The sequence below is a fragment of the Podarcis raffonei genome, chromosome 6 (genome assembly GCF_027172205.1).
Source record: "Podarcis raffonei isolate rPodRaf1 chromosome 6, rPodRaf1.pri, whole genome shotgun sequence".
NCBI classification, from domain to species: Eukaryota; Metazoa; Chordata; class Lepidosauria; order Squamata; family Lacertidae; genus Podarcis; species Podarcis raffonei.
Window position 1 is genome coordinate 2,068,680 of NC_070607.1, and position 27,243 is coordinate 2,095,922.

The 27,243-nt window shown below is 44.2% G+C and overlaps 1 protein-coding gene across 1 annotated transcript in view; it reads right to left on the minus strand.

Annotated features, from left to right (window-relative positions):
* Positions 1-23,361, minus strand: part of LAMC2 (laminin subunit gamma 2) — a 44,167-nt gene extending 20,806 nt beyond the window's left edge. Inside the window, exons 1-7 of the mRNA XM_053391105.1 lie at positions 22,617-23,361; positions 9,610-9,798; positions 7,152-7,287; positions 6,969-7,061; positions 4,521-4,657; positions 3,204-3,323; positions 653-842 (exon numbers count right to left, since the gene is read on the minus strand). Of these exons, the coding sequence (XP_053247080.1) occupies positions 653-842; positions 3,204-3,323; positions 4,521-4,657; positions 6,969-7,061; positions 7,152-7,287; positions 9,610-9,798; positions 22,617-22,701 (950 nt within the window). The 5' untranslated portion in view covers positions 22,702-23,361. The remainder of the gene's footprint in view (positions 1-652; positions 843-3,203; positions 3,324-4,520; positions 4,658-6,968; positions 7,062-7,151; positions 7,288-9,609; positions 9,799-22,616) is intronic.
* Between the last annotated feature and the right edge of the window lie 3,882 nt (positions 23,362-27,243).

Consider the following 27,243-nt stretch of genomic DNA (forward strand, 5'->3'; position numbering starts at 1 on the left):
TTCCACTTTGCCAGACAGAAGAATGCTGTTCTGGGGGTTCTCCTGACCACCCCTTGAGCTAATTTCAGGGGATGCAGGGGGCACAAGGGGGAGAAGCACTGTTGTGCAAGCAAGAGTCCTTGTGCAAGGCTTCCACTGAGAGGATTCATTAGGTGAATCCATCACAAGAAAAGTGATTAAAGACAACTTAAGTTAAAAAGAAATAAAGTGGGTTTATGGACCAGGAATTGATGTAGGCAACTTCTCTGATTCAGGTAGCTTAACTGGGCTTTGCTGATGTTATTTTCATGACTTGAAGGACAGCAACTAGATCCTCCTGGGTAAGCAATAGCCGAAGTCAGCAGTTTTCAAACTTTCCATCTTCTTGGAACACTTTCTCTGCTGACAACTTGCTGCCCATCGAAGAGGATTCTGGGACATGTACAAGATATTCAATTCATGTCAGGCACTGGTTAGGAATTGAGGGCCTCAACTCTACTTTGTGTGAACTGAGAGCATGATCTAAGGATGCATGTGCAAATCTCCAGAAGTTGCACATTGCAGATTGGTAGCGGAGGGCAAGTTACTTTTGAGGAAAACTTGTCTATCATTGCTTTGAGTTGCACTGGAGGGTTTGACATATGAGTGTTCTCTTACGTCCTAAGCATTTTACCTGAATGTATAGGTCCTGCTGGCTTTACAAGGCAACATCCTTCCATTAGGCATGAGTGGGGCAGTGATTCTTAAACCAGCTCCTTCCAATATTACATCATGCTGTGAAGGGTGACGTCCAGGTCGGTTCACACGATAATCAAAAGACAGCTTCTGGCTGTAACTCAGTTGATGGTTCCCAAGGAACCTGGCTACAAAATACACACAAAAGAAACACAAGGTCAAAGTGTTGGCATTTGCAAGTAAAATGCAAATGTGACCTGTACCACTCTTGACCTTGATTTGACAGGACTAGCCTTTGGTATAGAAGGAGAATTTCAAAGGACCCATCAATACCTATGACCTAAATCCCATTGATATCAGCCTGCTTGAACATGAAGACTAACAATGGAGTGCTTCAAAATTTGCTCTCAACTAAGGTCATTGTGGATGACACAAGTGAAAAGGCCTTTTCTATGGTGGACCCACAGCTCTGGAACTCATTCTCATCTGACTACCAGAAGGCTAACACACTCCAATTCTTTCCAAAAGCTTTGAAGACCTGTTTCAGGTGGGTTTCATGTGACTGACTGCTATGAAGGCTGAGATGTGTTTCCTTTAATTGTTTTGCTATGAAAAGTTTGCTTTGTATCATGGACTGCATATGGATTTTTAAAATTAATGTTGGTTTTCTAATTTGGGGGATTGTTGTAGAATTATATTGTGTTTGTATTTTATGTATTATGGATAGTGTAATGAATCTTAATTATGTGAACCACCATTCATGAATTGAACTCAGACGGGTAGCCTGTAAATATCTGAAAATAAAATTAAAAAAGAAAAAACATGTGGCTGTCAGTGGGCTCTAATTTTATGGTTAAATGCTTGCTTATTTATTTAATTTGAATCCCACTTATCAGATAAAAATCTTTCAAAGTAGCTCATATCAACCAAAATGATTCAGTGCACACTTAGGTGCATTTTGAAGATTTATTATTTCTGTTTTGAGAAGGTCATCTTTGCTTTCCCATACTCATTAATTTTATTCATTTTAAGGAAGCTATAGACATCTTTTTGGGTATTGTTTTCTTGTAAATATCCTCATCAAATTTGCAGATGACACCAAACTGGGGGGCCGGGTAGCTAATGGCACAGAAGACAGAATCAGAATTCAAAATTACTTTAACAAATTGGAGAACAGGGCCCAACCTAACAAAATTAATTTCCATAGGGACAAATGTCAGGCTCTGCACTTAGGCAGGAAGAACCAGATTCACAAATATAGGATGGGGGACACCTGGCTCACTAGCAGTACACATGAAAAGGATCTAGGGGTCAACTGTGTGATGCAGCAGCAAAAAAGTGAATGTTATTCTAGGCTGCATCAACAGAAGTATAGTGTCCTGGTCAAGGGAAGTAACAGTACCACTATTCTACCTTAGTCAGACCACACTTGGAATACTGTGTCCAGTTCTGGGCACCACAATTTAAGAAGGATGCTGACAAGCTGGAAGGTGTGCAGGGGAGGGTGACCAAGATTATCAAGGGTCTGGAAACTTAGCTTTATGAGGAATGCTTGAAGGAGCTGGATATGTTTAGCTTGGAAAAGAGGAGACTGAGATATGATAGCCATATCTTAAGGGCTGTCACATGGAGAAAGGAGCATGCTTGTTTTCTTCTGCTCTGGAGGGTAGGACTCGAGGCAATGGCTTCAAAGTACAAGAAAGGAGATTCTGAATATTCAGAATCACTTACTGAAAGTAAGAGCTGTTTGGCAGGGGAACAGACTCCCAGGAGAGGTGGTGGACTCTCCATCCTCTCCATCCTTGGAGGTTTTTAAGCAGAGGTTGGATGGCCATCTGTCAGGGATGCTCTAGCTGAGATTCCTGCATTGCAGGGGGTTGGACTAGATGACCCTTGGGTCATCTACAATTCCATGATTCTAGACATGAGGAAAGTGACATTCCAGCCATGGATTTCAGAATTTATGGGTGGGGGTAGGATATAATGAATGGATCTATTGCAGGGGTCAGCAACCTTTTTCAGTTGTGGGCTGGTCCACTGTCCCTCAGACCATGTGAGGCCAGACTATATTTTTTTGGTGGGGGGATAAACGAATTCCTATGCCCCACAAATAACCCAGAGATGCATTTTAAATAAAAGGACACATTCTACTCATGCAAAAATATGCTGATTCCTGGACCGTCTGCGGGCCAGATTAAGAAGGCGATTGGGCCACATCCGGCCCACAGGCCTTAGGTTTCCTACCTCTGATCTGTTGTCATAAAACCATGCCATGTTTTCTGGAAATTCAACCTAGTCTTGTAAGCACACTTTCAACACACATTTAAAATGGGGCAGAAGGAAATTATCCAGAATTAAGAGCAATTCCTGTTCTAACTTGAGTGTTAGAATTGTCTGCAAGCCAGCAAGAATCTGTACTAGGATTTCTGCATGCAAGTGGACCAACAGGCGTCAATATGTGAGACATTTGATAATAGTGGCAAATAAATAGTGAAGTTCAATAGTCCTTGTGGCTGCCCCTGTTCAGCATGGGATAGGGAAACGCACACCTGGAGCCATGAAATAGATAGGATCTGGCCTTCTTGCTGCCACATAAACTTCTTTATAATGTGAAGACCACTGGAGCTGCAAAGGAGACCCATTTCCTTGAGCTTGCCATCCTTCATCACCTGGAATACAAGGAAACCAACAGCTAATTAAAATGAGCTGGAAATCCAACCATTCCCAACGATTCAGGAAATGTGACTGGAGGAAAGAAGCAACAAACAGCTCTTTTCATATTACACAGTCCGAAGGAAGGATATGCCATGTCTCCAAGCTCATGGCAGACTAGTGATGTCATATGCTTAGGAAAGCACTGTATCACAAGAGGTCACAGGACCCATTTTTACAGTAAGAAGAATCAGGCAGTAAAGCTTTCTGGACTGTAGCAAGTACTTCAAGTTGCTGGTGAGCGTGCTGAGCACTTGAATATTGACCCATGAAAAGAAACCTCCCCCACACCTAGAAAACTAGCATGTTGGGGTGGGGGTGGAGAATCAACCTAGCCTTCTCCCCAATATGCTCATTTTCTATCTGCAATACTTTTGAGTGGGGCATTTCTGACATGCACTCTACACCTGCAATGTGCATTCCAGAGCTGGAGAAACACAACAGTTTTCCAGAGAGATGAAGGTCGTGTGCCAGAGCCAGCATTGCCCATTATGTGCAAACACTGATTATCATCTGTGCCAACATGTTTCTATACTGCATCACAAACCTCCACAACCTGTTTGACCAAAGATGGCCATGGGAGGACAAGAGAAAGCTGTGCACCCACCATGCTAAATAATGTTTCTGTCATTCCAGTTGCATCTCCTTAAAACTCTCCCGATCCTAGAAAAGCTATTCTAAACTTTCTGATAATATAAACTGGAACAAAGTTAGCAATTTTGACCCAAGGCCAGTGCTAAGTATTTTTGCATTCCACACAAAGACTCAGATCCATTTGTCTTCTTCCTTTAGATTATGACTTCATCACTGATTCAGCTCCTTTGCCATTTCCCAGCTGCTTTGCTGGTTCAGAAAGAATATAAGTGGAACCACTTTCTTAGGCATTTTGCATAAAGATCACCCAAGTCTTCCCAGATCATGTTACTGATAGAATATTATGCTGCTGGTTTTAAGAAATAAAGCGATTGTTTAGTCCTATTGTTTTGCTTCTCCGTTTGGCAAACCTCATCACCAGCAACCAAACTTCAGTCCGGTAATGGAGGCAGCTAATGCTTCCCTGCATCAATAGAAAATGTAAAATTGAAAGTTCAGTGTAACACCAAGTGTATTGATCATGAAAAAGAGAAAAGGCAAACCCCAGTGAAGTATTTTACCTTGCTCGAAGGTGGAGGTGATTTTATGGATGCTATAATTTTCTGCACTGGAACATGTTGTTGAGTGCCCATGACAGAAGCATCGAGAACAGCCCTCTGGGTTTCCTGCATCTAGGTTGTAATATCCCTGCTTGCAACTGTGCAAGAGATAAATTAACACACCGCACATTTATTCTCTTGTGCATTCATATTCACACACAGAAAGCTGACATACTGAATTTCCAATCCAGATACCTCTGCTTTATCTGCTGTGACAGGATAGCTGCATCCTCCAGTCAATAAAAACTTGATGGCTCTGATGTCAGCCATTACTACAAATCCTGTGCTACCATTCTTGTTCAAGTGATGACTTCATGACAGAATGACTGGCACTCACCACACACACAAAGGCACCGAGGTAACTGCTCCAGAAGGTACAGAAACAGGATTCTAGCCTGTGCTATAATCTGGTGAAAATGTGGATTTGAGAGTAGATACACACTATTCATTTAAAGCACATCAAACACACAGTTAAAGTACAAAAGGTTAAGGACCCCTGGTTGGTTAAATCCAGTCAAAGGCGACTATGGGGTTGTGGCGCTCATCTTGCTTTCAGGCTGAGGGAGCTGGCGTTTGTTCACAAACAGTTTTCTGGGTCATGTGGCCAGCATGACTAAACCACTTCTGGCGCAACGGAACACCATGACAGAAACCAGAGCACACAGAAACGCCTTTACCTTTGCATCGCAGCGGTACCTATTTATCTACTTGCACTGGTGTGCTTTCGAACTGCTAGGTTGGCAGGAGCTGGGACCGAGCAACGGGAGCTCACCCCATCACAGGGATTTGAACCGCCGACCTTCTGATCAGCAAGCCCAAGAGGCTCAGTGGTTTAGACAACAGCGCCACCCACGCTGTTAAAGTACATTACTTCCCCAAATGCATCCGAGGAACTGTAGTTTCCCACACAGCAACAAACTGCAGTTCACAGGATTCTTTGTGGGGTGTCATGAGATTTAAATGTGTGCTGGATGTGCTTTTTAATGTAAGGTGTGGATCTGTGATGTGCTGAGCTCAGTGCAACTTGTGCACATGCCATTTTGGCCTCAGCATGGACTCAAACAGTGACGTGAGTCAGGGCTGCCATTAAATCAGAAATAAAAGTGTTACGCTTTTTTACTTTCCATTAATTATTTGTCAGTGGCCCATTGTGGGGTACCACTATGCCAGACTCTTCAAGTATCCCTATCTTCCAGGGACGTCCCTGATTTAGAGAAGCTGTCTTAGTTTCTGATTTGATCCTGGAATGTCCTGCTTTCCCTTAGGACGTCCCTATTTTCATTGGGGGAAATGTTGGAGGGTATGGAATTATCCGACCCCTGAGCTTCCTAAAGGCAATCCTGTATAGGGAAGTTTTTTTTAACATTTAATGTTTTATATATACTGAAAGCTGCCCAGAATGGCTGGGGCAACCCTGTAAGGTGTGTGGGGTATAAATATTAAAATTATCATTATGAAATGGGACATCCCTATTTTCATCAAAGAAATGTTGAAGGGTATGCTATGCTGCTATCCAGATTAGCACAGAAAATTCCAGTCATCATCACTACCACAACTAATGGCATAGCAGTGCCCACATTGCAAAGTCAGCCTGTTTTACCAGCCCATCATGCACTGAACTGGTTATGTAATAGGCTTAGTTTGGGTTTGCTGTCAACCAGCTTTCCCCTCTGGTCAGCATGTCTAGTGTCTGTGGGTTTGGTATGAGCAGGACCAAACCTACCCTCACCTGGTTTAGCTGGTCAGTCAAAGTTGTTCCTGACACATGCTGATAGCTTCTAGAAGCCACAGGTGAGAGGTGAGTGCAGGCTGGGAATCACAGGGGGACCAAGTATCCCAGAAGGAGTGTGACGTATCCTCCAGAGGTACTACCCCTCCCTTAACACCCCATACACGCCAAAGCAACCAATACAAATGCAAGAAAAAAAGGAAAAAAGGTTGAACCAGCACACAGCAAAAGGCAAGAATGAAATGGAAGGAATAATCCGAATGGAATGGAGATTGGGGTTAAGTGGGCAGAAGAGGCAGGAGGATGGGGAAGTGCAAGGATGAAGGCTGAAAGTTGTATAGCTGTGCATTGACTGAAAGCCCCTTCTTGGCTCTGAAGCTCTGTTCTGGCCAACCAGACACCACAGACCTACATTTCCAAATATTACAGAAGACACATTGCTTTCTCAGTGGAAACTGAAGTTCTCAGTATCCAAAACACTGGCACTAGCTTCCACATTCCATGCTTGCACGCTGAACTCAATCCACATAGCCTCCATTTCTGAGTCAGAGAGAAAGCTACATTTCTGTTGGGTTTGTATGCTAAGTGAAAGAGCAACTTGAGCTACCAAGTGGATTCCTTGATCATGACAACTCTGAGCACCATGAAAACATTTAGCCACGCAATCTTTGTGCACACACCTGCTACATCGCTCTCCTTCAACAGCTGCCTTGCAGATGCAACGTCCTGAAACACACTGGCCCGTGCTGCCAGCTGGATCACAATCACAATTCCTGAGAAAACCAAAGGACCATTTTCAAATGAAGCTCCATTGGAACACATTAGCCAGCAACAAACAGCTCCACCGACCCGACAGCACTTACTGTATTTGCCCAGCAGCTCTGCAGCCAGATTCTGAGAAGGAATGGAAATTGTCCTGGCATCGGTCACATTTATCACCTGTCACACCAGGTTTGCAGCGGCACCGTCCCTGGTTATCACACTGTACACTGAAAGAACCTGTGAAGAAGGAGTAGTAGAGACAGCAATCGAGTCAATATTTATGATTCTCATCAGGTTTATAGCAATTCCAAGGAAACTCAAAGAGAGTTGCTGCAGTAGTCATTCAGTTCCATTGTGCAAAGTTCCTGTCCTGCTTGGTTTGTCATGACTGGCACATTGCTGAACTACTCAGGCACACTTCGTCTAAAAAGTTGCTTTGGCATGTACAAATATGATGCTCTTCTGCAGTATGAGATAGGCTGAAACCTGGTTTTGTGGAATATTGCCAGAAAAGTGGCAATGGTTCAGGTTTGAATTGGTAGACTCTATTGCCTGGAGGTTCTTCAAGAGAAGCAGTTTGTTCCTCTGCCCCCAAAATATCTACCCAATCTATAAATTTGTAAATAAACTGATTATTACAAAGGCAAAGCAAGGGCCAAACTAGAAATGATGCTAAACTTGTAATCACATCAGTTTTTAGAACAAAATTAATAAATTTTTGTTGGGGATTTTTGTTGGGACTGGTATGTGGGGAGGAGATGGGTAACACTTTCCTCCTTTGCTTCAGGTCTGATGAAAATCACTCCCCACAACTCACTCTCTCTCTTTCTGTCACGCATGCACGAGCACACACACACACACACACACACACACACACACACACACACACACACACCATGAGCCCCTGGAGGGAAGTATCCACTGGTGCCAATGAAGGCTTCTTTCCCAGAGGTAATAGCAGGACCAGACTACTTTTGTCAGGACCACAGGAGGAGAGGAAAGGACTAAATGTCCCGCATGCTGTGGTCTTGATAAAAATCAACTGACATACCTGCAAGTGGCATGATCAGCATCACAATTACTTTGGCCCTAAATCTCCATTGCTTTCTTCCAGAAGGGAAAAGGACCTAGAAAGGCTGTCCTAAAGTTAATACAGCTCAAATAAGGGGAAGCACAAAGCAGCAATCTTCTATTTGCACAGACAAAACTTGTTAAGTATAATTATTTAATTGTACGTTGAACTATCAAATAACTCTGTATATGTCTCGATGTGTACTGCTAAAAGCTCAACTCCTCTGAGCTAAACATTGGAGCTGCAGAGAGCCTAATAGCCAATGGTTTAAGTAGGGCTGTATCTCCGCTGGATCTGTCACGAGGTATTTAACTTAGATCACATGAGAAATAATTGTATTACAGGTCTCCATTTTGGGTGTATTACTAGCTCTTTGCTCTAAAGCAGCTGAGGAGAAAGGATGTGCTAATGATTCCCTCTAGGAAAACAGCTAGGCTGGAATGGAGGAGAGGCAGAGCTTTGTTCTTTAGATAGAAGAAATTCATATTTCTAAGATATGCTAAACCTGTGCTGGGATCAGCACATTATATTATGCAAATCTGTAGATGTAACACTTTAGCAGATGTACATCACTGGCACCATTTTTGCCTCACAGCTGACCAAAGATATCCAGAGCTATTTCTGCTCCACAGGAACAATCAATGCACAAAGTGACTACATAGTAAACTTTGCCAAAAGGGATACTGATGCTGCCTATTTTTCCTTCTGGCCCAAATAACCAAGAAAACTCAAGCTACGTAGGCTCTGTACGCATTACCGACTTAGAACACAGCTAGGTTGTTTTGTTTTGCTTCACATTCAGATTGAAGCTGATTTTGGGAAAAACACATCAGAATGTGGTATCTAATTAAAAGCAACAATAGGATAGAAGTGCATTGTGGTTAGCATTATAAACCTCACTGAGGCCTTGAGGCGTCCCTTCGGGTCCCCATTCCACAATAACAAAAACAAGTGTTTGGAGTCCTACAGACCTGGCATGCTTCCAAACAGGTAATGTATTGAGCATTCATCTTCACTTATTTGCAGGGGGGTTAGATGATGTTATGGCAAAGCAAGTGTCACTCCACATTTCCCAGTGGATTCCACCTTCACTTTCCTTATTGCAGAAAGTCCAATCTTTCAGGCAAGCAGTTTGTTGCACAAGACTTCTTAGCCAACTATGATTGTGCAAGCTGGATTTCCACCTGAAAATAGTAACAGTCTGGAAGTGCCCCTTAATTGTGTTCAGGAGAACAGCTGCTTTTGGCTTCTCCTCTCCCTGATCTCATTCAGAGGAACCCAACTCAGGGTATGCACTGGAACCCCAATTCTCCACGTAGTGAGTGGCTTTAAGGGTGCCAGAACATTTGTGACTACTGGCTTATTTTGCCAACATATTTGGGTTGAGTGTAGACAGAGATATGCAGCAGTAGAACCTCAACAGACACTGCAGTCCCATAAGATTGGGGGTGAGGGGCTTTCCCACCTGCCCCTCAGTCCCTGCATACCTTTGGGGTTGCAGCTGCAGGATACACAACGTCCTCGAGGTTCCTGGCGATAGAAGCCCTCCTTACACCACTCACAATTATTTCCCTCTGTGTTTTCGGCACAGTTGAGGCACCGGTATCCATTTCCTGTTCGTCTGAGCAGCTCCATGTCGAACATGCACTGCCTGGATTTCCCATTGCAATGGCAGGCTGAAAGAAAAGAGAATAGTTCGCACCATTCAAGAACAACAACCCATTTGGCAGTGCCAGAAATTGGCTCGCCATTTTTACTTGATGAGATACATTTAAAGGCCACCCTGTTGGTAAGCTCAGATCCAAGCTACGCAAGCAGCAGTGACTAGTCATGCAACATTAGCCTGATTCCCTCATCACAGAAAACTGGCTGGTCCATTGGTTCCAGTGTTGACAGGCCAGTTTCCTCAGCTTGCTAGTTTTCTATATTTGGGTTTTTAAAAGCAAACCACTGCAACCTAAGATGCTTTAGTTAATGTGAATGCTTTGGCTGAGATTCCTGTCTTGCAGCGGGTTGGACTAGATGGCCCTCAGGATCCCTTTTCCAACTCTACCATTCTATAAGAACTGTGCCCTGTGGTTATTTCAAATGGAGTAGGTTGGGCTTAAGGCACTGCCATGCCTTCTCTTAGTCTTCATTTCTCTCACTCTACTCCATTGCCCTTTCAGTTTAACACCAGCAATTCAACTCCCTTTCAGCCAAAATGAAACGGGAGCTAAAACAGCAAGAATATTAGTGATGGAAGGAAAGAAACACAGATGAAGAATTAATATGGAACCAGGAAACTCTTGTCACTCTTATTAGTAATATCATTAATCCCACTTCACAGCATATGCATAAGCAAAACTAACAACTCATAACTCAAGGTTAGAGTCATGAACAAGATCAGCAAAGAAGCATTGTCCAGAGAACAAATCCCTCTTTCCATCTCTTCCTATACATTTTGTTTATTATAAAAATGTCTATACCATATTTTACAATAACAGCCTATCATAAAATTTAAAAATAAAAATAGCAAGTTGGTGCTGATATCCAAAAGCAGTGTTGGCATTGCATCCTACAAAGGGGACTCTGTTCCAATACATATCTTAGTCTTTAAAGTGTCTTGGCCTGGAAGCGGAAAGAGAAAGAAACAGAAGCAGCTGTGCCAGGAGGGGAGGGGTCTGCAGCCTGCTCTGGTACTTTGAAAAGTGTGCCAGTGGACCGAGGGGGTCATTCTCCATAGCTGTTGCAGCAGGACTACGTTTTAAAATACTGTAATCTATATGAACTAATCAATCTGGGTTAAAACAGAACATGAATTTTATATTTATACTGTATTTAAAAAGATTCTCATGCTGAAACAACAGGGAAGGTGTTCCCTCAATCCCATATCAAAAGCCTCCCTGTTTCTATGACAAACAACTTGTTTCCCAGTTTCTTCCATTGACAGGACTTATCTAAGAAAGGAGAGTGAGTCCCATGGCCTATTCTGTAGCAAGGAAAATATGGCTCCCCTAGGAGAGACTCCCAGGCACTATGGATATTCCATCTTGAGACCTCGGAGAATTCACGGACTTGAATGTATCTCTCTTCCTACACTAAGGACCCTCTATAATAACATCTGGACCCCAGGAACAAAACAGCAGCAAACCCAGAGAGAAGCTACCATTAGAAAGCAAAGTGTTTAACCTGTACCTGAAGGATTTCCTTCACCAAGCTCTTCTGGGCTCTTCTGGGCTGGCTGTTAATGTACCAGGAAAGGCAGAGCTACAAGGCTGCTAGAAGGCTGCAGGCGGGCCAAACTACGTTTCCCAGAGTTATTTGGGAGAAGACATGAAACATGAACAAGTATAAACCAGTACAGGTTGGCAGTGTAGCTGTGCCCTGAGGCGTTACGGTGAATTTTATAGATCTACCAACATTTTATTAATGCGGTTTATTTTTAGTACTGAATTTCTGTTTTCCAAGCACGGGATTTAGATTGCCCCCCCCCCCCCGAATGTTTGTGTGCAGAGACCAACAAGCCCAGAAGAAAGCAGAGGGAAATTTTCATAGCCAACCTCTTTGTAATGAATACTACGGAGAACCATATACTTAAGAATCACATCTCCGTCACCTACAAAGTTTGCAGAATTATTGTGGTTGTTACAGTGCTTTTGCTAGTCTCTGAAACACCAAGAGCTGCTCTCCACAGCTGCTCCTGCTAATCCTCAGCTTGGCTGCCAACACATACGATCAGGTTCAGGCACGACACTTGCATTCCGAGCACCTGAGAGGTTCCAACGCATCAGCCGGATCCTGGGTCTGCCAAGGCGGCCAAGCCAAGTAGAGCTGATCTCATACCCTTCAACGCTCACTCAGAAGCACCTGGAATTTAATCAGCACTCCCCCCCCGCCCCCCAGGCAGAGCCTCAGCCCATGTGCCCGTCAACAGCCTCCTTTGCTTTCCCAGGCTCCCTCAATGCCCCATCTAGCCACGCCTGAAGATAGCTTGTGTGGGAGCCCTCCCATTACCGCAGAAGTGGGTCATTCCCTGCTTTCCCAGATTCTCAGGCTCAAATAGCATGCTGCAAGGAATTCTGGGTGTGTGTTCCTCCACATATTATTTTTAAAAAACAAATCATCTCAGCATGTCTCAAAATGACTCAGAGGACAGGAAGATGTGGTGCGGCTTCTTAAACCTTAAACCCAAGTAGGGCATTGCCTTTTTAGGCATACACTGAAAACTGTGGTGTGTGATTGAGACAAGTGTTCATTACACAGGTTACTGAGGGCCAAACTAGATGTTTCCTTAATTATGGAGCATATAGCTATGTATTCCTGGAGTGTGAGCGCTGCTGCATGCTGAGTGCGGCAAGGAGCCACAGGTGAGAGCTGAGTGCAGGCTGGAGACTATAGGTGGATAAACTACTCCAGAAAAAGCATGACATGTATCCCACCAGAGGTGATAGCCCTTGTGAGAGTAGCTGATGGGTCTCAAACCCTCAGTGAGCTAGGGACTTCCCCTGCATGCAAAGTGGATTGGGAGCGTGAGACCAATGGGTCTAACCGTCAAGAAGGCGGTTTCTGCATGTGCTGTGTAGAGGGAAGTGAGGAGCAGGTGAGGCTCATCCACCTGGGAAGGTAGCCCATCTAGGAGAAAGAAAACTCTGACCTTAAACCTCTGCTGCTTTATGGGATATTTTTGGGAGAAGAAAAGGCTAAGGAGTAAACTCTACACAAATCTGGAATGGAGTCCCCAAGTCAGTTGGATGGCATGTTGTATGCCTCCTTCTGGCAACTCCTGCAGCCAAGCTGGTGTGAAATGTATTGCTCTGCTTTCCTTTGGACCGCATCAGGGGGGTCTTGTCATCTGGGTGGCCCAGGACCTCTAAACACACTGCCCAGGCTTATGCCCCAGGGAGGTCACCAGGGCTGGTAACACAGTGGTATGATTTCACCCCCAGAGGCATAATCCATTGTCTCTTGAGACAGACAGATGCCAACAGGCTATACATATTGTTTTCTTAAATAATTACTGGCACGCGTGAGACAGTTCTTACTGGGAAGGCAGCAAGTGAGAGTGGGAAAACTTCTCCTCATTCTTCCTGACTGGACCAGAGATTCTCTCCCTCCTTAGGAGCTTTGGGGGTGGGGGGAGAAGAGGCTTGCAACTTAATCACAAAGGCTACTTCTGTTAGGGAAAAGCAGTGTTTCGAGCGAGTGACTTCCAGTGGTGGACTAGTACAGGACAGAAACTAGACCCCCCCCTCCCCACATCAATATCTGCTGCAGCTCTTCCCTCACTTGCTGGTGGAACACAAATGCTCTCTAGGTGGTTATTTGGTGGGGGGAGGGGGGACTTTGGCTTCAAAGCTTATGCCTAAGGCAAAAGTAATGATACCTGAATCTAAATGAATACCAAGAAAGAACACTGGGTCTTTGTCTTCCTTCTGTTTAAGGGAGGTGGTATTTACAAAAGATGAAGAAATTGACTAAGTTCACAGATAGCATTCTAAACGATGGTTTGCAGTGCACTAATCACAGATTAATCTGTTCAGCATTAGTCCATTCAGACATCACACCAAGCCATAAATAAGAAAATCATGGTTTGCAATGCCAGCTCAAAACCAGGTTTCTGATTTGCCAGCCAATCACATACCACAATTTGGAAATTTAGCTGTCAGGCTAAACCATAGCAAAGCTTGCTTTGTTAAATTCTGTGTCATATCTAAATTAACTGACTCTCATGTTGCGTCTCAGTTGCTATTTTATATAAAGACCACTTTAAACCACAGCATCTTGGTTCTCACTGAGGGGGTGGTAAATATATTGTGGGGGGAAAGAGTTGCACCAATTCAGCCTGCAGATGCGGAGAATCCCATGACGGAATGCTTCTTTACAGTTATCTAGTACTGTCTGTTATTTTCCTATGTAGAAGGAATTCTTTTGTATGAAAGAGCATTTAGTCCTGTGAGTCTTCACTTTTCTTCCGGAGTGGTGAAATTCAGACACAGGTTTACCCTCCCAGTGAGAGAAAGACTTGACACTCTTTGCACATTTATTTTTCCTAACTTAAAAAAGCCTAATATGGCAATGACTGCTGATTAGATTGACCAACACATATAATTAGCACCGCATAGCAATTTTCATAGCCAATAGCTCAACTTGCTTACAGATTACATCATCCAGTCTTGCCTGGATTCTGCTGCTGCTGTTGTTTTCTCAATGCTTTGTGTCTGTCAATAGCCTCTTTGGAGGCAATTACATCACGATAAGCGTGTCTGTAACTGCATGTGTTTACCCAAGGTAATGTCACACTTCTTCCCAGTCTGATGCCTGTGAAGTTTCTTCACATAGCTTTTCTGAATGAGATTCTCAGTGCTGAGATGGGCTTTCACAATAAAACTTTAGATATGTCCGGGACTGGTTGGACACAGAGGAACCAGCTGGGGAACCCCAAGGGAAGGAAGGCTCAGAGCCCAGGGAGTGGTGGTGGGGCAACAATGAGCAGTCACATGGAGAAGAAAGAGAAGAAAGACTGGGGTGGTGTCAGAAACTGAAGGGGTAACAGGGCTTAGTGAGCAAGAAGAGTCTGTGGCGGAGGGAATTTCAGACTCAGAAGGTGGAGCAGGAAAGAAGGGAGGCCGAGAGGCAGAGAGGAGTCAGGCTGGTGAAGAGACACGTGTCTCCCCCTGCTACTGCGACAGACTCCCCTCCCCACTGATCTCTCAGAATGAGGTGAATATAAACTGATGGATTTGAGAGAAATTGCATAAAGGAAGAATTGGGGACCAAATTAATCCTGGAAGGGTAAGCAAGATACAGGTGCTGGGAGGGGACAGGTCAGCAGCAATGTGTTGGAGGACAGAGCTGGATGTGACCTGCACCTCCTCAGCCCTCAGGTGCAGCAGGTGACACTGTCCTGCCTCCAGTGCTGAACTAAGACTGAAGTAAGATGCAACTGCCAGTATGATTGGCTTCTGTATGTGGAATGAGGGAGCACCATTTTGTTCTCAGGCCTTGCAGCCAAGCTCCAAAAGAAGGGGATCAGCCGTGCCTGCTCTGCCGCTATGGGAAAAGAGCCTTCTGAAGTAAGATGTAAAAGAACTTGCCTTATTCCCCCCCCTTTTTTTGGGATAATGTGGAAAGATGAATTGGGTACTACACCGTCAGCTTCCCACATTGCTACTAAGGCACGAAACATCTTGGCAGGCAAGTGGGAGTGCTGCCTTTTTTACCTTCCATTTTTTAATGAGGGCAGTGTTCTGGGGTCAGTGCTTTCCCTTCTGCTCATTCAGTGAGAAGGACTGATGCATTTATAGACCTGAAGCTGTCAAAGCCAAAGCTGTCAGACACAAGCAGGCTGTTATTTAGTGCTACTTTCACCTCAGTGCACCTGGAACATCCAAACTTAAACCAACTGAATTCTGATGTAGTAAAACAACTGAAGGTGGTCACAAGCTCCTTTGTTTGTGTTGGGTGGGCAAAAAGAAAAGGTAACTCCTGTCATTTCAAGGTTCTTTCCTAGTGCATAAATATACATAACGGGTTTAGATAATATTAAGCGTTAAGTCCCTTATTCTGTCCCCTTTTCCACTCCTTCCTATTCAGACCTATTTTCCCTGCCTCTTGGTTCAAGAGCTTGTTCCCATTATCTCCAAAATTTCTCTGATGAAAATAGGGACATGCAACCATACAAAATGACCACATCTTGTCATTTTTACCCCGCTCATCTGACTGGGGTGCCCCAGCCACTCTTGGCGGCTTCCAACATGTATATAAAAACATAATAAAACCATAGAGGGCTGTCTTCAGATGTCTTCTAAAGATTGTATAGTTATTTCCTTGGCTCAGGGGGTACATAACTCCATACCCTCTGATGAAAACATGGACATCCTACCATACCCTCCAACATTTCTCTGATGAAAATAGTGATGTCCTAAGAAAAAGCAGGACATTCCAGGACCAAATCAGAAACCAGGATGGCTTCTTTAAATCCAGGACTGTCTCTGGAAAATAGGGACACAAAGGGTCTGTGTTCCCTGTCCAGATTGGTCATCTTAGACCTCCCATTTGCAAACATTCCAACTCTAGAACACAAAAGAAGTCAGTGTTCTGTAACCGCACAGAAAGTTCACTCTTCACTGGGTTGGATTGTACTCCCTCCTCACATTACCATTGCTAAATATATTAGTTTCCCCCCTAAATATTTTTTGCACTTCTGCAAACCTTGAGGTCTTCCCAAGGCTGATACTTCCCTCTTTACCATGGATGGTGCCATGTGGGCTAGATAAACATCTACATTTGGGATAATAAGTTCACTACTGGCATCTATGATTCCTCATGCTCTACAAGTTCAGTGTTGGTTATAATTCCCTCTCCCCTGAGATCTATTTTTTCCTGTGGCAGCTGTGTATGGATGTGTGTGTGTAGATTTGCACATGTATGTGCCATGTATGTTGTTAGCATCTGGCTATCTCAAGAGATAATGGAGTGTGCCTCTGGGGGTGACGTCAAACCACTGAGTTACCAGCACTGAAGTGACTTCCCTGGGATGCAATCCTAGGTAGTGTGTATGGAGGTCTTGGGCTGCCCAGATGACAAGACCCCCTCTCAGCCTCACTGATGTGGTCCGAAGGAAAGCAGAGCAAGATGTTTGACTCCAGGAGTTGCTGGAAGGAGGGGTGCAAGGTGCCAGCCAACCATCTTAGGGACTCCACTCCAGATTTGTGGAGGGTTTACTCTAAGGTTACCAGATTTTTTTCAAATAATCCGGGGACAAAATTTTTTAATTTTTTTTTAACAAAAAAAAATCTTTTTTTTTAAAATTAAGAAGTAATATCTTCTCTTCTGGGTCTCCTCTGTCACATGGCCTTCCTCTGGGCCCCGGCATGATCTCTTGGAGCACTACCTGCCATGGAGTAGGCTCGGTCAGGCCTGGGCTCGGCCATGTGTCCTTGCCCTCCCGGTGCTCTGCTACCTCTCTTCCTCAGTGGTGGCGGCGGCAGCGTGGCAAGGTCAGGGCTTCCCTCTTTTTTTCTCCTTCCTCTCTCTCTCTCCCCCTTCTCCTTCTCCTTTCCTCCTTCTCCCTGTGTCGGCTCCAGAGCGCCGCTGGGCAGTCGGCCAGGTGGCCAGACGCTCTCGCTCTCAGCTCGATTTGGGTCATGGGGTGTGTGTGTCAGCGGTTCCCCCAGTTGACATGCCGGGCATCCCCGGTTCCCCCTCGGCAGCGGCAGCGGCAGCGGCAGTCTTAGCAGCCCGGAGCCAGCCTGATGGTGCAGTTGGCTCTGGCTGGCTTCAGAAGCTGCTCGCTGCCGTGGCACCTGCCATTTTGCCTTGCTGGAAGTCCCTATATGTTGTGTCTTGTGCCGTTGAACCAATCATGCAACATTCATTCCCTACTAATAAATCTACAACACTTAAAATAGAAATCCGGGGACATTATATGAAATCCGGGGACATTCCAGGGACGTATTTTGTCCAGGGACAGATTTGTAAATCCAGGGACTGTCCCCAGGAAACGGGGACATCTGGTAACCATAGTTTACTCCTTAGCCTTTTCTTCTCCCAAAAATATCCTGCAAAGCAGCAGAGGTTTAAGGTCAGAGTTTTCTTTCTCCTAGATGGGATACCATCCTAGGTGGATGAGCCTCACCTGCTCACTTCCCTCTACACAGCACATGCAGAAACCACCTTCTTGACTGTTGGGCGCACTATTAGTCTTGTCCACTCAATCCACCAGAGCCTGTCTTTGCATGCAGGGGAAGTCCCTAACTCACTGGGGATTTGAGACCCCTTGGCTACTCTCACCTGGTTTAGCAGGCCTGTTGAAGCCATTCCCAGGGTGTTGAAAAGTGGTATACAAATAAAATGAATGAATGAAATAGAAAGTGAATGAACAGAGCGTGGCAGTCCCACACTGAAACATCTAGTGTGGAATCACCCCTTCTCTATAAACAATTGTTATATATAACAAATTATAGTTGTCTTCATTCTTGTTCTCTACATGGCTATATATGAATGTTTAGCGATTTATAAGACAATTCTCATCATTCTCTTCAAACTACAATTCACAGGATTCCTTAAGGGAAGGCACCATAGGAACACTGGTGTAAAACTGATATAAATGTGTGGCCAAACATATGAGTGGTACTAAATCCAAGTTAAGAACTCTGACATGTTAGCCCACAGTGAGTTTATGAAAAGTGTCAAATGCATAGAATTAATTTTGAAGACGCTGGTAGATATGCTGAGAGAATTACATCATAGAAACCATCCCGCTAACGTCAAAAAGTGAAGAATTAACACCAGCACTGTTGATCAAGTGCACACAGGGACCGTATATACTTGCATGATATACTGTATATACTTTGAAAGCTGAATTTCTGTTTCTAGCTCAAGATCTAAAACAATTTAGTAAAACAATTATTTGTGAATCCTGTGAAGTGAGCAAATCCTGTGAATTGTAGTTTAAAATAGTGGAAGTGAACAACTGGCTTCGCAAATGGTGTAAACAGGAACGGTTTGGATTCTTAGATCACGGAATGCAGTTTCTTGAAGATGGACTTCTGGCAAGTGATGGGCTGCACCTCACAACGGTTGGGAGGAATGTTTTTGCAAAAAATCTCAGAAACCTCATCAGGAGGGCTTTAAACTGACTAATGTGGGGGAGGGAGACAGTGCTCCTGAAGGTAGGAGTCTATCAATTGATGAAGATGATCATCCAAATGTCATAGACCGAATGGAGCAAACAGCACGCAGACCTAGTGGTGGGAGGAAAAAATCCTTAAATAAGAGACACGGGGGAATGATTAATGGACTTCAATGTCTGTACACTAATGCGCAAAGTATGGGAAATAAACAAGATGAGCTTGAGCTCTTGGTACAGCAAACTAAATATGACATAATAGGAATCACTGAAACCTGGTGGGATAAGTCCCACGATTGGAATGTAATAATGGAGGGATACAATCTATTTCAGAGAAACAGACCAGACAAGAAAGGAGGAGGAGTGGCGTTATATGTCAGGGATGTGTATACCTGTGAAGAGATCCAAGATTTAGAACCTCAAAGCCAAAGTGAGAGCATTTGGGTCAAAATTAAGGGAGAGAAGAATAACAGTGACCTCATTGTGGGAGTTTACTATAGATCCCCAAGCCAAACGGAGGACATAGATGATGCCTTCCTGGAACAGATGGCCAAGCATGCAAAAGGAAGGGAGATAGTAGTAATGGGGGACTTCAATTACCCGGATATTTGTTGGGTGTCAAACTCAGCCAAGAGCATAAGGTCAAACAGATTCCTCACTGGCCTTGCAGACAACTTCATTGTCCAGAAAGTGGGAGAAGCAACAAGAGGAACAGCCATTTTAGATCTGGTCCTAACCAATGTTGATGACCTGGTTAGTGGGGTAGAAGTGGAAGGATCATTAGGCGCGAGTGATCATGCTCTTCTGAAGTTTACTATACAGCGGAAAGGAGCAGCCAAGCATACTAGGACTCAATTTCTCGACTTTAAGAAAGCCGACTTCATAAAACTTAGGGAAGTGCTTGGTGAGATCCCATGGACAGTAATACTAAAAGGAAAGGGAGTTCATGATGGCTGGGAGTTTGTTAAGAGGGAGATAGTAAAAGCACAACTTCAGGCAATACCAATGAGACGGAAACATGGAAGGTGCCTAAAGAAGCCAGGGTGGCTATCTAAAGAACTTTTAACTGAGTTAAGATTAAAAAAGGATGTGTACAAAAAATGGAAAAGGGGGGAAACCACCAAAGAGGAATTCAAACAAATAGCCAGCACGTGTAGACACAAAGTCAGAAAAGCTAAAGCACAGAATGAACTCAGGCTTGCTAGAGAAGTTAAAAGCAACAAAAAAGGCTTTTATGGGTATGTTTGTAGCAAAAGGAAGAACAAAGAAACAGTGGGGTCACTCAGAGGAGAAGATGGTGAAATGCAAACAGGGGACACAGAAAGGGCTGAACTCCTCAATGCCTTCTTTGCCTCAGTCTTCTCCGATAAAGAAAACAATGCCCGACCTGAAGAATTTGGAGCAAATGATTCAGCAGAGGAAACACAGCCCAGAATAACTAAGGAGATAGTACAAGAATACTTGGCTAGTCTAGATGTATTCAAGTCTCCAGGGCCAGATGAACTGCATCCAAGAGTATTAAAAGAACTGGCAGATGTGATCTCAGAACCACTGGCAGTCATCTTTGAGAATTCCTGGAGAACAGGCGAAGTCCCGGCAGACTGGAGGAGGGCAAATGTTGTCCCTATTTTCAAAAAGGGGAAAAGAGAGGACCCAAATAATTACCGCCCAGTCAGTCTGACATCAATACCAGGGAAGATTCTGGAGCAGATCATTAAGCAAACAATCTGTGAGCACCTAGAAAGGAATGCTGTGATCACCAATAGTCAGCATGGATTTCTGAAAAATAAGTCATGTCAGACTAACCTGATCTCGTTTTTTGACAGAATTACAAGCCTGGTAGATGAAGGGAACGCAGTGGATGTAGCTTACCTTGATTTCAGCAAGGCATTTGACAAGGTGCCCCATGATATTCTTGTAAAGAAGCTGGTAAAATGCGGTCTTGACTATGCTACCACTCAGTGGATTTGTAACTGGCTGACTGACCGAACCCAAAGGGTGCTCATCAATGGTTCCTCTTCATCCTGGAGAAGAGTGACTAGTGGGGTGCCACAGGGTTCTGTCTTGGGCCTGGTCTTATTCAACATCTTTATCAACGACTTGGATGATGGACTCAAGGGCATCCTGATCAAATTTGCAGATGACACCAAACTGGGAGGGGTGGCTAACACCCCAGAGGACAGGATCACACTTCAAAACGACCTTGACAGATTAGAGAACTGGGCCAAAACAAACAAGATGAATTTTAACAGGGAGAAATGTAAAGTATTGCACTTGGGCAAAAAAAATGAGAGGCACAAATACAAGATGGGTGACACCTGGCTTGAGAGCACTACATGTGAAAAGGATCTAGGAGTCTTGGTTGACCACAACCTTGACATGAGCCAACAGTGTGACGCGGCAGCTAAAAAAGCCAATGCAATTCTGGGCTGCATCAATAGGAGTATAGCATCTAGATCAAGGGAAGTAATAGTGCCACTGTATTCTGCTCTGGTCAGACCTCACCTGGAGTACTGTGTCCAGTTCTGGGCACCACAGTTCAAGAAGGACATTGACAAACTGGAACGTGTCCAGAGGAGGGCAACCAAAATGGTCAAAGGCCTGGAAACGATGCCTTATGAGGAACGGCTAAGGGAGCTGGGCATGTTTAGCCTGGAGAAGAGGAGGTTAAGGGGTGATATGATAGCCATGTTCAAATATATAAAAGGATGTCACATAGAGGAGGGAGAAAGGTTGTTTTCTGCTGCTCCAGAGAAGCGGACACGGAGCAATGGATCCAAACTACAAGAAAGAAGATTCCACCTAAACATTAGGAAGAACTTCCTGACAGTAAGAGCTGTTCGACAGTGGAATTTGCTGCCAAGGAGTGTGGTGGAGTCTCCTTCTTTGGAGGTCTTTAAGCAGAGGCTTGACAACCATATGTCAGGAGTGCTCTGATGGTGTTTCCTGCTTGGCAGGGGGTTGGACTCGATGGCCCTTGTGGTCTCTTCCAACTCTATGATTCTATGATTCTATGATTCTATGATTCTATAAAAAATGACCACCCCCGCCCTCAGTTTCTTCCATTGCAACAACTGTCTTATATAGAGTAAGACCGTTGCTCTATCTAGCTCTTTTCACTTTTCAGGATTTTAGACTGGAGACATTTCCAATCATGCCTGGAGATGCTAAGGAATGAAACTCAATATCTTCTGTATGCAAAGCAGATGATCTACTACCGAACCAAAGCCCCTCCCCATTGCCCTAGGAAGCATATAAAAAGTATTGGAATAAACATGTCTCATTTGAATGTATATTCCATCTGGAGGTTGAAGTAAAACACTAAGGACAGCATTTTCAAAAGTCCCTGAATGAATCTAAATTTACTGGGGATCAACATTCATCCACTTGTCACCTTCTTACTAAAAGACCTATAGTGGACTTATCCACTAGACTGATAGGACATTTGTCCCCATCGCTGACCGATTACCGGGTGTGACCATATCTCAGCCCAGACACCCAATCAGGATACAGATAATACATGAGCAAGCTTGCAGTTGCTAGGCGACCCCAGTGTGTGCTTCACCATCTACCTCTAACTAGAAGGTTTTGGAGGAGAAACACGGGCCAGATCTAAGGAAGGAAGCTTAGATGAAGATCTGGTCCCATCCTCCATTATCGCTCACATGCTGAAAACGTTACTGCCCAGTTCCCAAGACATTCCACATGCTCATAAAGAGAGTCTTCAGCTTAGCTACTTCTCTCACACAACAAGGGGTTGCTCAGCAGCTGGCCCACAGTGCACCTGACACCAAAACAAGAGTCAGGGAGAGACAGAAGACTCCAAAATGAAGCCCACTTCCAAAAACTAAAGTGGAAAGATTTCACGCTCGTTTGCCTCACCTTCTCTTCTTTGAATGCCAACAGCTGACGGGAGGAGGAGAGTGATTGCCAGGCAGCTGACAGTCACCAGCCAGTGCTGAGGCATTCCAGGGAAGTTCGGAGGGCTGTGTTGTCCAGAAAGTGCTCAGATCCAACTCTTCCAAGCAAAAGCCTCAAGATCAAGGGACAAAGCTGTGTGGTGGTGGACGTGCAGCTGCGGACAATTCCACCCGGGCCTCCGTTTCTTGTTCCAGGTGCTTTTTATCACCTCCTCTGCCTGAATCACTCTAGACAGGAATAAGAGAACTTGCCTTCAGTCTGACTCACCTTGCAAATAAAAAAAAAAAAAGAGGGCCCAGCCCATGTACAGTTCAGGGAGACACTTAACAGTTTCTTCTTAGCCATTCGTAGGGGCGGATCTCTGCAGAACACAGCAGCCAAAGCCCCTGGCAGCAGGCCAAGAGGGAGTGGGATGGGTGGCAGGAGGACAGAAAGAACAATTTAATTATTGATCTTCCGCATTAAAATTGCTTACAGGGCAAGCCCAAGGCCAGACTCACCGCAGGGCTTGTTCTGTAAACTCATTAATGTAAAACACAACTTCATTAAGTAGCTGGTTTTACCCTCAGGTAACACCACTTTTGTTAAACCTGTGCCATGTTCCGGAATGAAATGGGCATGTTCCCACTCACCTTAGCCCAATTAGAATACTTGCAAAGAATTTGTTAGCATTATAATTATTACTATTACTTTAGCAACACCCAGAAAACACACCAATCAAAACAGCTTGAGAGGGACTGCTTTATGTCTGACATATTTTGAATCTATGATGAAAAAGAGTAACAGATGTGAAGATGAGCTAAGACTTCATCCTGATTAAAGTATTCTGGAATGTACATGTTTAAATTCAGGTTAACTGAATTTACTATACTCACAACTCTATACCCAACACCAGCCTTCTGCAAACAAAGCAGCTCATATTTTGCACCAAACTCAAGCAGACAAAACAATACTGTTCAGGAGGTGTTATTTGCTTTAGCTCAGTGGTCTTCAAACTTCCTGCTTTCCATATAAAAAGTGATTTATCCTACTGAGCTTTGTGTGCTGCAGAGAATTCTGGAGCTTTTCCTATAGACCACAAGCAGTTTTTCACACAGGGCACAGCTGACTAGGAACAGTGCGCCTCACCATTAATTGTGCATAAGCGGAGGATGCCGTGTTGAACACACCAAACATTCTCCCATGGCTGTGTAGTGTTGGGGAGACCAAGTGTGGTACAGAAGCTTATCCACTATTCTTGGTTTTCTAATAGAAGCCATCCTGGTAAGCTTCTGAGAAACTCTGTGGCCCCACTGAATAAGTCTGAAAACATCTACTGTTAATCAGATCAATTGACTCTCACCTGCCATTTTTCTTATCCATTCACCAATTTTAGAGAAATCAATTAGGATCTCTTCAAATTTTGCTTTGAGATGCACCATCCTGAGTAATTTTGATGTCCTCTGCAAACATTCAGTGACATGTGTTCAAGATCTCCCGTAGCTTCTAGTTAATTGCTCACACTTGGTGCCACTCTCCAGGTATTTGTGAAAAAATTATGGTCCCTGCTTCCAGTTAAAGTCCTTAGGAAATCCAGAATTTAGTTTCCTCTGTTGTAAAAACTGTGCACCGTCCCTCTTAACCACTGCTTCCTGTTCTTTAATTAGTTACCCACTCAGAAGAGGAACTGTCTACTTTTCCCATGGCTGCAAAGTTTGTTTGGCAATGGACATTGTCAAAGCTTTATGCCAGTTTCAGTACATCATGTCTATCAGAGCACCTCTATCCACATACATTGATAACAATGCTTGCTAAGAGGTTGAGGAAGCAGGGCACTTTGTTGCCTTTCTGTTTGGCTCATCCTTAACAGGAACTCCTTCCTAAGCTGCTTGTTTGGTGATAAAACATTAGTGGGGGGGACCCACAGCCTATACATATGCATATAGGGATATGGAGTTCAGAACTTACTTAAAAGTGACATATGTACAAGGTCTTTCTTATCTCCTAGCTTACTGCCTCTGATTCCAAACTCTAATTGTAGGTAATTAAAGCTCAGGTGTTTCTCATAATCTCTTGAGCTGTCTGTCAGCTTCCTTGGCCTTAAGCTGATGGTGCTGGTTCAGACAGCCTAATGTTCTGTGGTTGCTCACTGCTGGGAGGCTCAGAAAAAGCATGGGGTGAGATCATCACCATGCTTTGCTATGGTTTGTCAGGTCCTTTGCCTCCAGGTCATGGCAATACCAGGCAGTAGAAGACAGAGGCAGTAGAGATGGGCAGCAGCAAACAGTTTCACGTTTCTGGGCAAACACAAAATTAAAACAATGGTCCCATAGACAGGTGTCTGTTGAAGAGCTAAAAATGTTCAGAACAATGTTTGATGAGGATGAAGATAACGATGGGAATAATAAGCTAGAGGAGAAACAGGCTTATGAAGTTAAAAATGGAAATGAAGCATGCACAGAGACTCCAGAACAAACTGATGAAAAGTGGCAGGACTGGATCAAGAAATAAGCAAACTGAAGGAATCAGATGGCTATGTGGAAATGGAATTGGAAATGATCTCCATTCAAGGATTTGGAGGAGAAGTAGAAGATAAGATTACAAATAATGATTTGGAGATATATCTGGATAGGGTGTTGATAGAGCTGAAAGGAAAAAAAGCTTTGGGATTTCAGTCCTGGTCTTTCTTTAGCTTTAGCAGACAGAAAGGATTCTGCTTACAATCTGGAACGTACCCAAAGAACGTTGCTACTAAAGCTATGGTATTTCCTCTGGTAGGGACGCAGGTGGCAATGTGGTCTAAACCACTGAGCCTAGAGCTTGCCGATCAGAAGGTCGGCGGTTCAAATCCCCACGACAGGGTGAGCTCCCGTTGCTCGGTCCCAGCTCCTGCCATCCTAGCAGTTCGAAAGCACATCAACGTGCAAGTAGATAAATAGGTACCGCTCTGGTGGGAAGGTAAATGATGTTTCCGTGCGCTGCTCTGGTTTTGCCAGAAGCAGCTTATTCATGCTGGCCACATGACCCGGAAGCTGTACGTCGGCTCTCTCCGCCAGTAAAGCGAGATGAGCGCCGCAATCCCAGAGTCATTCACGACTGGACTTAACTGTCAGGGGTCCTTTACCTTTACCTTATTTCCTCTAGAAATAGATGGGAAAAAATGAAAGTGGAAGAGATCAGGATACCATTGTAAAAACAAGAGGAAATGGGATGCAACAGGATATGGAACTGGATATGCAGAACTGGACATGAACTTATGGATATGTAATGGAAAATCAAAATGGAATACTCCAACAGGAAGTGGAATACAGTAAGAAATGGAACCAAATAGATGGACTGGATATGAACAAATGGGATATTGGTCTAATATGTGATCATAGTAGAGACTTTAATATGGACACAGATGGAAAAATATAACTTCTAAAAGAAAAATAACCCCTACAACATTGATAAATGTAATCATAAATTGCATTAAGCCTTCAGCTCAAACACAGGCTTCACAAAAGCATATGCCCCAAAGAACCCATGTGTATGCCGTCTGAAATAGATGGGCCTTCAAGATCTTTTGGGGGGAAACTGGTGTGAGGTAACTTTTTGGAGGTCAGCTGACAATGAGTTCCAGAGTCGTGGGGCTACCAGAAGGACAAGTTCAGCTAAGCACTGTCCCCCCCCCCCGATTTTCCACAACAACAAAAAAGCTCGACAACTTTGGCAAAAAACGCCAACAACAAACTATAATTTCATAGAATGTACATTACTTTCCTGCCCTGGAAAGCTGCAGCTAAGTGTGACTTCTCCCAACATGACATGCAAATCACTGCAAATCTTCTCCTATCTCCTATCCCCAAAATCTGCAACATTGGATGATAATATGAATCTACTTTACAAGGCCATTGTAAGGCCTACTGGGATGACATACATACAAGCTGATAAGCGCTTTGAATGTTTGAATGATCAAAAAGGATTCTTGCAGGATTAATGTGTTCTTCTCAAGTGGAAATACTCTCCATGTAATAACTTGTCCCTTGCCAGATGTTGGTGCCCTACAATTCTGCAACAGTCCACCAGCCAGCATGGCCAACAGTTGAAGATGAAACAAATGGCAGTCCAGCACTATGTGGAGGGCCACAGCTTAGCTACCGCTGATGCAGGAAATGCCTAACAGATAAAGAAGGTGCGTGGCAGTATTAAAAAGTGTAAATACTGTTGCTGTGGGACCAAAGAGGCAGTAGAAGCAGATTACAAACTGTGGCTAGAAATACCTTTGCCTGGAAGCTATCACTACCTAGTCGGTGACTACCTCTCCACTCAGATAAAGTTGTCTCAAGCACTCCTTCCCTGAAGCTTAGGTTAAAATAAAATTCCACACCCTCCAGGGCTGCGGCAGATCAGTGAAGGGCCACACCCTGCTGCTCAGTTCCGTTGAGCAAGCTAGGTGATGCATACCTGGCGAGACTGTGGCTGAGGTGTCAGCAAGGCAGGGAAGTACAGTCACATCTGGCCTGTCCAGTCTGCTGTCCCTTCCTGCAGAACAGACCCCTCCTTCCTTCCCTCTCAAGATTAAAGAATCAATTTATTTGCCCCTCTGCACACACATTCAATTTTCTTT